The sequence below is a fragment of the Hyperolius riggenbachi genome, chromosome 3 (genome assembly GCF_040937935.1).
Source record: "Hyperolius riggenbachi isolate aHypRig1 chromosome 3, aHypRig1.pri, whole genome shotgun sequence".
NCBI classification, from domain to species: Eukaryota; Metazoa; Chordata; class Amphibia; order Anura; family Hyperoliidae; genus Hyperolius; species Hyperolius riggenbachi.
The window spans coordinates 100,883,391-100,896,554 of record NC_090648.1 but is presented as its reverse complement, the minus strand read 5'-3'; the positions used below and the strand labels follow the sequence as shown (position 1 = coordinate 100,896,554).

Sequence of the window (13,164 nt, the reverse complement as noted above, 5' to 3'; positions counted from 1 at the left end):
GGACAAATGCGGGATTTTTGATAGGGCCCAAGGGAATGCACTGCAGATTTTGGCAGCAAAACACCAATAAATTCTCCAAAATTTTGTAATGTAAGCATGGAGACACGCAGACAATATCTGCATTTCTGACAATTCCTCGATTAATGAAGCACAACAATGGTCAAAGCAAAGTCCAGGAACAAATAAAATACTAGTGCAGGCTGTGGCTATGAGAACACTGATCCACGGTGCCCCGTGAGCTACTTATATATATTTATATATATAAGTTATATATATAGTTATATATCTGACAAATGCTGTGTAACCATTGTGGATACTTGTTTGTTAAAGCGTAGCCCCACCTCCATAGAAAAGAAAAATATAAACAATTCCCCTTTGGAATTGTAAAGTATATGACTGCAAGGCGTTCAGAAGATATTACTAATAAAACACTTTTTCCTTCCCTCTTGTGTCATATGACAACCTGAGGTGTACTGAACGGGACTGTACAGCGGAGCAGCTAATTTTAGCGCGATAAAGAAGGGTGCGCACCAAATAGCCGGCTCAGCGGTAGCCGTAGTTTGCATATTGGGCAGCCCCAGCTCCTGCTATTTAGTGGGCAACAGTTTTTTGTTGATGAGGGCTTTAAGGTTAGGTGCTGGGGGTTATTAGTTGCCATGGGGGTTTATTAGTTGCTCAGGTGAGAGGGTTATTAGTTGCCCAGAGGGAGGGTTATTAGTTCTTCAGGGCAGAGGGTTATTAGTTGCCTGGGGGAGGGTTATTAGTTGCCCAGAAAGGATTATTAATTGCCCAGGAGGAGGGTTATTAGTTGCAGGGGGTCATTAGTTGCTCAGGTGAGAGGGTTATTAGTTGCCTGGGGGAGGGTTATTAGTTGCCGGGGGGTCATTAGTTAGAGGGTTATTAGTTGCCCAGGGGGAGAGTTATTAGTTCTTCAGGGCAGAGGGTTATTAGTTGCCTGGGGGAGGGTTATTAGTTGCCCAGAAAGGATTATTAATGGCCCAGGAGGAGAGTTATTAGTTGCAGGGGGGTCATTAGTTAGGGGGATTATTAGTTGCCGGGGAGGGTTACTAGTTGCCCGGGGGAGGGTTATTAGCTGCAAGGGGGTCATGAGTTAGGCAATTATTAGTTGCCCGGGGGAGGGTTATTAGTTGCCGGGGGGTCATTAGTTAGGGGGGTTATTAGTTGCCCGGGGGAGGGTTATTAGTTGCCGGGGGGTCATTAGTTAAGGGGGTTATTAGTTGCCCGGGGGAGGGTTATTAGTTGCCCACCAGGGGAGGGTTTTGTGTGAGAGTAGAGAGAGGTTAGGTCATAGTGAAATATTGGCAAAAATTATCAATATTTCACTATATTAATTATGTTGTAGAATATCAGTAAATTTACCGATATTCTACTACCGCTATAAAATGCTCCTTTAACCGGGATTTTTTTTTTTGTTAATGCCCACACCCAAATTAGCATGTGGCATTTTGCAATGTACGCCTAAATAGGGTGTAGCTTCAAACAGGCAATGGACAGACGTTGAGCATTATAATATACATGTAGATGTGGGCAGTTGTGCCTGCATGAAAGACGCAATCACTACAAAGGAAAAAGGATGAAAACTTGGCAAGGTACCATCGACTACTATTTGTTTTTTTTGTTTTTTTGTGCATTTAATAAAATGCTATTGAACCATAAAACCTGGAGCCTGGAGGGATTCCATGCAACACACAGTGCATATAGAAATGGCTGCATGTACATGTAATTCAGGATTTCACAATTTTTATAAGCAGAGGGAGTTGTGGTGGCTGCACTTTAATGTGAGTAGATCATGGTGGCTCTACACTGGGGCTCGCTGGGGCACCCCCCCCCCCCTCTCCTTAGAATCACTGTTCCCCCTCTGAGTGCCCCCCTGCACAGTAACATACACTGTTTTCAGGCTCCAGGAGCATGCAGTGAACAGTATAGGGTCTGTAAGAAGCTCCCCATGTCAGCCTGAGTTTATGTAGCCATTAAAGGAATATTTAGGTCTCCGGCAGTATGCGTGAATCACTACTGCGCATTCGCACAGCGCTCCCAGCCGCCGGAGTGCGGTCACGGTGCGCACAGCTTTGGGCTGTGCATGTGCAGTAGTAAAGAGCTGAGCAGCGCTACTTAAAAACAGATGAATGCTTACCTGCAAAAGTGTGCAAGCCCCACTAATGGGATAAAGTACACACTGAGCACACACATGACCTGTCTACCGCTTGGAGGATGTTGGTTTCCTCTAACAGCTTGCATGCAACTTGTTAGGTACTCGTCCCTCCCACTGTCGTAGAAGTCTTTCCTCCATGGGAGGGGACCTAACACTAACTAAATTATACCTATGCATATGCATAGCAGTAGCCTGCAACTGGTGGCGACGAGCCGGCTTTGCAGAGGTCACTGCTGCTGGCCGGAGGGAATCAGAACGTTGTGGTAAGTTAAAATAATTTTTTTTTAAGACTTCAATATTCCTTTAAAGCAGATCCGAGATGATAAATGAACTATAACAAATAACTTGTCTATATATCTTATCTAAAGTTTAGATAGTTTACACAGCAAATCTAGCTGCAAACAGCTTTAATAGAATATGATTATTTCTTCCTGTGATACAATGACAGCAGCCATGTTGTAAACATTACACAGAAGCAGGCTTATCTGTATCTTGAGGAAAAAAAACGAATCCCCTCTCCTCCTCCATTCTCCGCTCTGCCTCTGAAATCTCTGGCTAGTAATACCTCCCCCTCCTCCTGCCCAGACTGAGCTCCCATGAGCCCTTGCTACTATCAAAATGCCAAGGCTCTCTGAAAACCTGTGGGCGTGGCTTGTTTAGTTTATAGGGAATTATAGTATTAAAACAAAAACAAAAAAGTATTTGGCTTGAGGAATGCCCTATAAATAATAGGAAAGGAACACAATTATGCAATGAGTAAAAGTTCATCTCGGATCCACTTTAAGTAAACCAAGGGTCTTATCTATTTGCCATAAATACCTCACAATCCTTGTAAGATCCCTTGTAATTAATGTATCTGGATGAAACTCTCCACTGCCTTCTGATTGTATGTTCTAACATTGTCAGTTAACAGGAATAAAGTCTGAAGAAAGTTTACTAGCTGAAATCTTCATGTAGCCATACATCTAGAGATTCTGATTCAATCAACAAAGCTGCAGGGCAGGGCAAGCATTGACCATCATTTACACTGTATATACCAGCTACACTCACAAATTACAGTATGTATAGAATTTTTTTTCTTTTTGAGTTATCTGAAAATATATGTTTTTAAAGTATGAGTTATTCAGAAAAATAATATTTATAACAAATACAAATGTTATATTTGTTGAAAGATCTGCTGATTTGAGTGACAGGTTTTCCTAACTAGTATGCCAATCAGTGGGTGCCAACACATACCACACTCTGCAGTATAGATACAAACTGGAAGCAACTGACCTAGTCCTTGTGGTAGCTTTATTTAATCATTTCTACTGGAATGAAAGCAAATGGTTTGCAGCTTACAATGAGGCCAATCAAATCAACAATAGTAATTTGCATAACATTTGCATGCAATCCAGAATTATTCGTATCTCATTGGCCAGCTCTACTGTTTACTGCTCCAACATTGTGTCATGCTACAACATTGTTAGAGAACTTGAAGGGAAAAAAAGTTCTCCGAATGGGTAATTACCCAAGCAGAGTCTTCCCCCGCACCCTCCATCTCACCAGTCCAGCACTGGACTTCCCACAGCTCGTTGATGGAGCTTGACTTCACTGCACAGGCAAAGACAACTTGCACCTATGCAGTAGCATGGTGCCGAATGGGCTCAGCTACTGCGCAGGCCAGTGTCGGACTGGGAGGTGGAAAAACTAAGGAAATCCACCTGCAGGCCAAGCAGCAGTAACCCTGGGTTATCACTCCCAATAGAAGCCTGCAGCTAGTCTTCACTGTGAGCAGCAACACCTGATTACTGCTGCTTGGCCAGCAAGTGGATTTCCTCAGCTTTCCCAGCTCCCAGTCCGACACTGGCGCAGGCTCAAGCCGTCCTGCGCCTAGGCAGTGCGGCTGCCTTCGCTGACGTATGGGAGCAGGACTGCAAACACTGGTGTGGTGGTCGGGAGGAGGAGGTAGGAAGCCTCTGGAGGATGCAGAGGTTTCCCTCTACTGAGGTAATTACTAAAGAAAAGTTCTGGTTATCCAGAACTCAGACAAGCGGAAGTCTCAACTGACCGGCATGCCTGAGAGGATAACAGGGTCTGTAATTTGATTGTTTTTGGTGGGGTTTGCAGGCCATTAAATACTAGCCTTCCTAAAGCTCCTAGCAGTTTTCCAGTGTCTATGTACGGATCCTGGCATGTCACGTGACAAGACGTGGGTCGGGTGACGCGCCGGGCACCGTAAACAGAGGAAGCCGGAAAGCCGCTAGGAGCTTCAGAAAGGCTACAAGACATCGCTGGACACTCAGTGAGTATTTTATGCTGCACGGGGGGAGGTTTGTGCTTTATCAGCCGGTTGCTCAAGCAACTGGCAAGCACATGTATCCAACATCAGGCGATCCCCGCCGTTGCTGGATACTGGGGACTGTATATGTAAATGTAGCACAGATCCAGTTTATGTGTACGTTATTGGAGATGGTTCTTAAATACAACTACTTTAGATTTGAAGAACAGTACTATATGCAAATGAGGGGCACAGCTATGGGGTCGAATGTGGCTCCGTCCTACGCAAACATATATATGGGAGTGTATGAAGAAATGTTTGTTTATTCTAATTCACTTTTTCAGAAACATGCGATCCAGTGGTTCCGTTACATAGATGATGTATTTTGCGTGTGGGCGGGGCCACATTCGACCCTACTTGAATTTGTTGAACAATTGATGAAGAGATGTACAGATATCAAACTTACTGTACATAGTTCTAAAGAACAGGTTAGTTATTTAGATACACTGGTAATGGTGAAGAACCATAGACTGGTTACGGATCTCTTCACAAAGCCCACGGATGTGAACTCCCTATTGCACTTTGGGAGTTTTCATCCGTGGGCTACCAGGAGATCCGTCCCAGTAGGACAGTTTCAGAGGGTTCATAGGATAGTTGATGATGATGGGGTCAGGACACGGAGGATAGATGAGATGCAAGATAAATTTATTCGTAGAGGTTACCCTGAGGACATAGTCTAGGGTAGTTGAAGATAGCACCGAAGGGAGGAGACAACGGAAGGATGTCAGAGAGAGAATTAGGGATGAGCGTAATGACCTAATTACGAATTTCCGAAATTTCGCGAAATTACTACAATTACGATTTTAGCAGTAATCGAAATTTCGTAATTTTCGCAAATTACGCAAATTTTCGTAATTACGAAATTTAGTATTTTAAAGTTTGCAAAGGTTTCTATCCCTCTAGATGCCTTCGTAATCGAAATTTCACTCCCGTAATGACGAATTTCGTGTCTTCAACCGAAATTTTACTGTTTCAGGTTTGTAAGGGTTTCTATCCCTCTAGATGCCTAAAATGAATAGCACAGCCAGCCAGCCAGCCTCCTCTTCCTCCTCTCTCTCTCTCTCTCTCTCTCTCTCTCTCTCTCTCTCTCTCTCTCTCTCTCTCTCTCTCTCCCCAGAGATCTGTAGTATTTCAAAACCATACTCACATTCATGACATGTCCAGGGATCAAACCCAGGCCAACCACATGGAAGACAGCTATGCTCACCACCATACCACCAAACACACACTAAATAGACTGCTAACCTAAATCTTACTTGTAGACAGTCATATGAGACACATGCTGGGTGCAGGGCTTTGTGATTGGACCATGCGATAGAGTGAGGTGCAAAAATGAAATCATGCCTAGCAGAGGATGGTTTCACAGTGCTAAATGCTAGGCTGGCTGTGGTGCAATTGGTTAGTGTGTCTGGCTGGTAACAGCAAGGTTACAGGTTCAATTCCATCCAGGCATGTCTTTTCCTTTTGCGTTCAACAGTTGTCCAAACAGAGCCAACAGAGCCCCAGATAGCCATGTAGAGTTAGGTCACAGCTAGCCTGGCTGTGGTGCAATTGGTTAGTGCGTCTGGCTAGTAACAGCAAGGTTACAGGTTCGATTCCATCCAGGCATGTCTTTTCCTTTTGCGTTCAACAGTTGTCCAAACAGAGTCAACAGAGCCCCAGATAGCCATGTAGAGTTAGGTCACTGCTAGCCTGGCTGTGGTGCAATTGGTTAGTGCGTCTGGCTGGTAACAGCAAGGTTACAGGTTCGATTCCATCCAGGCATGTCTTTTCCTTTTGCGTTCAACAGTTGTCCAAACAGAGCCAACAGAGCCCCAGATAGCCATGTAGAGTTAGGTCACAGCTAGCCTGGCTGTGGTGCAATTGGTTAGTGCGTCTGGCTGGTAACAGCAAGGTTACAGGTTCGATTCCATCCAGGCATGTCTTTTCCTTTTGCGTTCAACAGTTGTCCAAACAGAGCCAACAGAGCCCCAGATAGCCATGTAGAGTTAGGTCACAGCTAGCCTGGCTGTGGTGCAATTGGTTAGTGTGTCTGGCTGGTAACAGCAAGGTTTGATTCCATCCAGGCATGTCTTTTCCTTTTGCGTGCGCGCGCTGCGCCATTGAACCCCATGGGGTATTTTGCGTGCGTAAAACTTTACGCATGCAAAACTTTGTGCTCGGTGTTTGGACAACTGTTGAACTCAAAAGGAAAAGACATGCCTGGATGGAATCGAACCTGTAACCTTGCTGTTACCAGCCAGACACACTAACCAATTGCACCACAGCCAGGCTAGCTGTGACCTAACTCTACATGGCTATCTGGGGCTCTGTTGGCTCTGTTTGGACAACTGTTGAACGCAAAAGGAAAAGACATGCCTGGATGGAATCGAACCTGTAACCTTGCTGTTACCAGCCAGACGCACTAACCAATTGCACCACAGCCAGCCTAGCATTTAGCATTGTGAAACCATCCTCTGCTAGGCATGATTTCATTTTTGCACCTCACTCTATCGCATGGTCCATGGTCCAATCACAAAGCCCTGCACCCAGCATGTGTCTCATATGACTGTCTACAAGTAAGATTTAGGTTAGCAGTCTATTTAGTGTGTGTTTGGTGGTATGGTGGTGAGCATAGCTGTCTTCCATGTGGTTGGCCTGGGTTTGATCCCTGGACATGTCATGAATGTGAGTATGGTTTTGAAATACTACAGATCTCTGGGGAGAGAGAGAGAGAGAGAGAGAGAGAGAGAGAGAGAGAGAGAGAGAGAGAGAGAGAGAGAGAGGGAGAGAGAGGGAGAGAGAGGGAGAGAGAGGGAGGGAGAGGGAGAGAGAGAGAGAGGGAGGAGGGAGGGAGGGAGGGGGAGGAGGAGGAGGCGGCTGGCTGGCTGGCTGGCTGGCTGTGCTATTCATTTTAGGCATCTAGAGGGATAGAAACCCTTACAAACCTGAAACAGTAAAATTTCGGTTGGAGACACGAAATTCGTCATTACGGGAGTGAAATTTCGATTACGAAATTGTAAATTACGATTTGAAAATTAATTACGAAATTACGAATTTGGGTCGTAATGTTAAATTTCGCATTCGTAATAAAAGCAGTTCGAAATTTCGAAAATTTCGGCTCATCTCTAGAGAGAATACCATTTGTGACAAAATACAATACACAGAGTGATCGTATAGCTAAAATTATTAAGAAACACTGGTATTTACTCTCTGACAGCTTTCCTGATATAGGTTTTTTTAAAAATCCACCGCTCATCTCCTACAAAAGGGCTCCCAACTTACGTGACCATTTGGTTCATGCAGATTCCACTCCTAGAGGTCAGTCAAAATCTAATCGTAGAGGTACATTTCCCTGTATGAACTGTGTTCACTGTAATTCAGTAATTAGGGGTGATCAGATTGTACACCCCCATAAGGGTACTAAGTTTAAAATCTATGACTGTTTTACATGCGATTCAAAGTATGTAGTGTATGCATTAAAATGTCCATGTGGACTACTCTACATTGGGCAAACTACACAGAAGATCTGACCAAGCTGTAGCATATCATTTCCATCAGGCTAGACACCATGTCAGCCAATTGAGATTTATGATTATTGAACAGGTTGGGCCCCTTAGGAGAGGTGGTGATAGAGTGAAAAGACTGCTGTACAGAGAAGCATATTGGATCAAGAAGCTGGACACAATGGAACCACGGGGTTTGAATAGAGAATTTGATTTATTACCATTTATTTGATGTGTTTTCCCTGTTCCACTGTATCCAGCTTCGAATATGATGTCCATATAGTGACATTGTATTCATAATATGGAGTTGTTTTATGTACATCAGCTTTTTCACTAGACTATAGATAGGATATAATATGCTGGGTGAGTTTCTCCGCTCTTCACTACGATATAACATATATATGGAGTGCCTCTATATTTGATGTTAATGCCTCTTCCTTTTTTCTGTGCTGGCCACCCTTACCAGCCTGTAATATGTTGCAATGTAAGGTTTGCAGTATTGTGTATATGCAATGAGGTTGCCACACATCTTAATGGGGAGGTGCCCTCCCATTGGCCGCTCTGCTGACACTCCCCTTCATTATATCACACAGCGCAGAGCGGCGATACTCGCCGCCTGCGTCTGTCGTCGCTAGGGAGACGCGGGGGGTGGGGCTTAGCCCCGCACCGCGCGTCACTCGGGCAAGTTCCCCATCAGGTCCGCCGGAGCGGCGGCCTGGTGGGAGATACGGCTGTGATAACCTGGCGCATGCGGATGTGTTGGTGGAGGCGGTTTGTGGAGAGGAAAGAGGAGGTGGGTAGTTCAGTTTGAATTCTCCAATAGCATGTAACCCATGTTAGTTCCCCATCAGGTCCGCATGAGGCGGTACTGATATGATTGGCTAGTGGTTAGCCAGAATCATATGATTGGCTACTTGAGGCTTTTGCTGGGATATAAATAGAGGTATATGTTGTGTATTCAGTTTGAGCATTGACAGCACAGCTTGACAAAGGGGTGGTTACCCTGAAACGTTGCCTTTACTGCTGCAATGTATGATATATGAAAATAAAAGAGCATGAATATATGGATGGTGCCGGTCATCTTTTCTACTACTACTAAGTGATCCGGAGTGCAGCTGGATTTACCGAGACACATCCATCCTTTTCCATTTGAGGAGTGCTTTGCTAATACAATTTATATGTAAATGTTTGACATGTGCATCTCACAGGCTTGCATTAATCAGAATTTCCAAACATTGCTCTATTTAGATACGACTGAAAAAAATAATTATTATTTAGTATTTATATAGTGCTGACACCTTATGCAGTGCTTTTTTTTGATCAGTTTGGATTTCTCTCTCACCTGAGGAAAGGCCAAGCTGCAGAGTGACTTCACCCAGTTGGGCTGCTCGGATGTCTCACTGGCTATGAGGTACACTCTCTGAGCCGTCTCAATGCTGAATGCCAGAGTGTCCTTTGGGCTGCTCTCTGCAACGCGCTCTGATAGGCTCACACATTCATTGAGTTGCAGTAACTTCCAGTATTCCTGCCTGCGGCCGGCCTCCGGGGGCTGAGAGCCCTCATATAGCTCCAGACGGGCCAATCCTGTGACTGTAGCTCCATACAAAACTCCCCAAACTTTCTTCCACTTCTGTAACAGGACAAAGACAAGTATGAGTTCTGTGCAGGACAACAGAGTATTATGGAAATAAGGGAAATGAACAAACGGATTTATACTGTATAGTATGTGTCTTTGTTATTAAAAAAAAAAAGAACCCGAGGTTGATCAGCTTGTATGAGGACATCTGCTGACAGCCTGATTATATCATAAATACTTTAAAAAGTGACTTTTCCTGAAGGCAGGAATGGCAATTTGCAAGTTATAAAACATTTGCAGTGTGCAGCAGTTGGGGGGGGGGGAGGGGGGGAGATGCAACTAAAGGACAACTGAAGTAAGAAAAATATGGAGGCTGACATATTTATTTCCTTTTAAACAATACCGGTTGCCTGGCAGTCCTGCTGATGTCTCTGACTGCACTAGTCTGAATCAAACACCTAAAGCAAGCATGTGGCTAATCTTGGCAGATTTTTTTTCAGGAATATCTGATCCGCATGCAGGGTGTATGGCTAAAAGTATTAGAGGCAGAGGAAGGACAGCCTGGCAATGTGCATTGTTTAAAAGGAAATAAGTATGTCAGCCTCCAGATGTCTCTCACATAGGGTTTCCTTTAAATAACAGTCAATATTCTATGAATGTTACTTTTAGCCAAAATCTTCCCCCAAATTTACAGTTCCTGTCCAGATACTCCTCTACTTACAAACAATTTGAGTTACAATGTTTCAGAGATACACATAAAGTTGTCTTCATATATAAAATATACTATACTGTTGTTGTTTTTTTATTAATTATTATTATTATTGGTTTATAAAGCACCAACATATTCCATGGCGCTGTACTAAGCAAGAAACAAACATTGTTAAATGTTACAGGATTGTATAAACTTTTATACTTAGGTTAAACACTTTAAAGGAACAATAAAAACAATCAAAAAACATACTTTATAATATACTGTGTGTCCAAATTTAGAGTTTAACACAGAACAAAACAAATTCAACTTACAAACAATCTCCCGGAGTGGAACCTGTTTGTAAGTAGAGAACCCCGTGTATTTATAAAGGGCAATCAACCACCAACTCTATAAGTCGCCAAGTAGGATTCCCCACTTTTAAATTAGAGAACACCAGTCTACAATAGAAGCCAATGGAGTTTGTTTTAAACCCTGTGTTCTCTAGATTGCTGCAGGTCGCCACATTAAAGGCTCATACACACCAACAATCTGTCTAACTATCTTCAAAATTTGTCTGTTGGAAGATAGTTCTGTGTGTGTATGGCTATCAAACAACCAAATGGCCAACTGATAACAGGTTGTTTGCCAGATCCAACCAGTGGATCAATCTGTCCAACTATCATGCAGGTTGGAATGTGTGCATAAGTTTTTGAACAACTTTTGTTGTTTTTGAATGCAGACATGTTGTCATTTAGTTTAGCATAGTATTTAAGTGAGTTGGTTGTTTAGTTGGTTGGTGTGTGTGTGTACGTACTTGTCAGGTAAACAACTTGTTGTGTGAGTGGTCATGTTGTACAGTTGGTTGTGCATTAAAGAGAAACCGTAACCAAGAATTGAACTTCATCCCAATCAGTAGCTGATACCCCCTTTCCCATGAAATCGATTCCTTTTTCTCAAACGGATCATCAGGGGGCTCTGTGTGGCTGATTTTGTGGTGAAACCCCTCCCAGAGTGTGATGTCAGCGCCTCACAGTACTGAGGTCCTGACATCACACTGCGGGAGCCTTTGTTGCATTGTGGGAAATAACAGCTGTTTCCAACTGCCAAAAATACAAGCAGCGTCTCCTTCCATTGACATCACCTGCCAGCAGTAAATATGTCACCATGTAATAAATGTCTGAATGTAAATAAGGGAGAGGAAATATTTTTACAATGAGAAAACACTGACTAAATCATTTATACATATTTATTGTAAAAATGAAGTATTTTTTTATTACATTATTTTCACTGGAGTTTCTCTTTAAGTTGGACTTGTGCATGAGCCTTAAAGATAAAAAAAAAAAATGAGATGAACTCACCTGGGGCTTCCCTCAGCCCCCTGCAGCCGATCGGTGCCCTCGCAGCTCCGCTCCGATGCCTCTGGACCAGCCGGCGACGACTTCCGGTTTCGCCGTCACCGGCCGACAGGCATGGGAACGCGAGTGATTGTTCGCGTTCCCAGCCTGTATATCGCCCCCTATGCTGCTATGCTGCTAAGAAGCCGCAATAGCAGCATAGGGGGCGATATACAGGCTGGGAACGCGAACAATCACTCGCGTTCCCATGCTTGTCGGCCGGTGACGGCGAAACCGGAAGTCGTCGCCGGCGGGTCCAGAGGCATCGGAGCGAAGCTGCGAGGGCACCGATCGGCTGCAGGGGGCTAAGGGAAGCCCCAGGTGAGTTCATCTCATTTTTTTTTATAGCTTTAGGTTCACTTTAAGAAGTACAGCAGTACACAATAATCAGATGAGTCACATTTTGCTTTTTTTTTTCAAGACAAAAAGTAACATTCACAGCTGGTGATCTGCTACTTCTCACAGAAGAGATCACCGAACCATACTACAAAATCTGATCAACCCTTTATAAATCTGGGATTATAAAAGCTTTGGAATAGGAGAACATAAATTGTCCTGGTATTGGTTCCAAGTAGGGGACCACCTGTTTGTCACAAAAGGCAATATAACATTCAGGACATCAAAATAGTATTAGTAGCATCATGCAAGACATGGTGCTAAGCAGGGGAGTTCATACATAAGTTATGGTGGTCAGACATGCATGTTAATATTATTATTATTATTTAGTATTTGTATAGCGCCACTCTCCTTAAATGACAAACGCTTGACCAAAACCAACCTACAGTAAGCTTGTTATTAGTTTTATGAAAACAATCATTAACCCTCTGCACTCAAAACACACACTCAGAGACACAACAAGGTGAAACTGTAATAGAAAAATACAAAAACTGAATGTTTAACCACTTGGCAACCTCTGCCACGCTTATCTACGCCCCTTTAAAATTCACCTGAGTCACAGGGGCGTAGATAAGCAACTCCTGTTTATTTTCCTGCTGTGCGCGATCGCGTTCGCGTGGACGCGGATGCGTTGGGCACCAGCTGGTCTGTGATTGGCTGATGTGAACATGTGTTCACAAAGCCAATCAAAGTGCTTGCAAGTTTGAATGAGCACTGCCAAAGCCAATGACAGTGCTAATTCATTCAGAATGTGTGTAAACATTGAATCAGTCACTATGCTGTTACAGTTACTGAGATCACTCGTGAGAGGATCTCAGATAACTAATACAGCATTAGTGAGTGATCAGCATCAGTGAGGTTTTTTTTTTGAATAAATTATACCCCTATTAAGCCCATTAACCCTTGCCTCCCTTAAATGTGAAAATTGCTGTGGTTTTTAGGTAAAAAACCCTGCGGTTAAGAAGTGGTTAATCATTTTCCAGAAATATTAAATTTTTCAGGAGAATCGATTATATGTTTTATGGTATACTAGCGGAAGACCCGGCATGCCCCAGTATGTATTTGGCTGATTTTCCAACCTTGATACAGTCACTCAATGACCAAGGTTATGAGTTTTGGGGTCCTTGGC

At 43.6% G+C, this 13,164-nt stretch overlaps 1 protein-coding gene across 1 annotated transcript in view; it reads right to left on the bottom strand.

The window, feature by feature from the left end:
* DOK2 (docking protein 2) overlaps positions 1–13,164 on the bottom strand; it is a 73,398-nt gene that overhangs the window by 8,509 nt on the left and 51,725 nt on the right. The window contains exon 2 of the mRNA XM_068272311.1: positions 9,321–9,608. Within this exon, the coding sequence (XP_068128412.1) occupies positions 9,321–9,608 (288 nt within the window). The remainder of the gene's footprint in view (positions 1–9,320; positions 9,609–13,164) is intronic.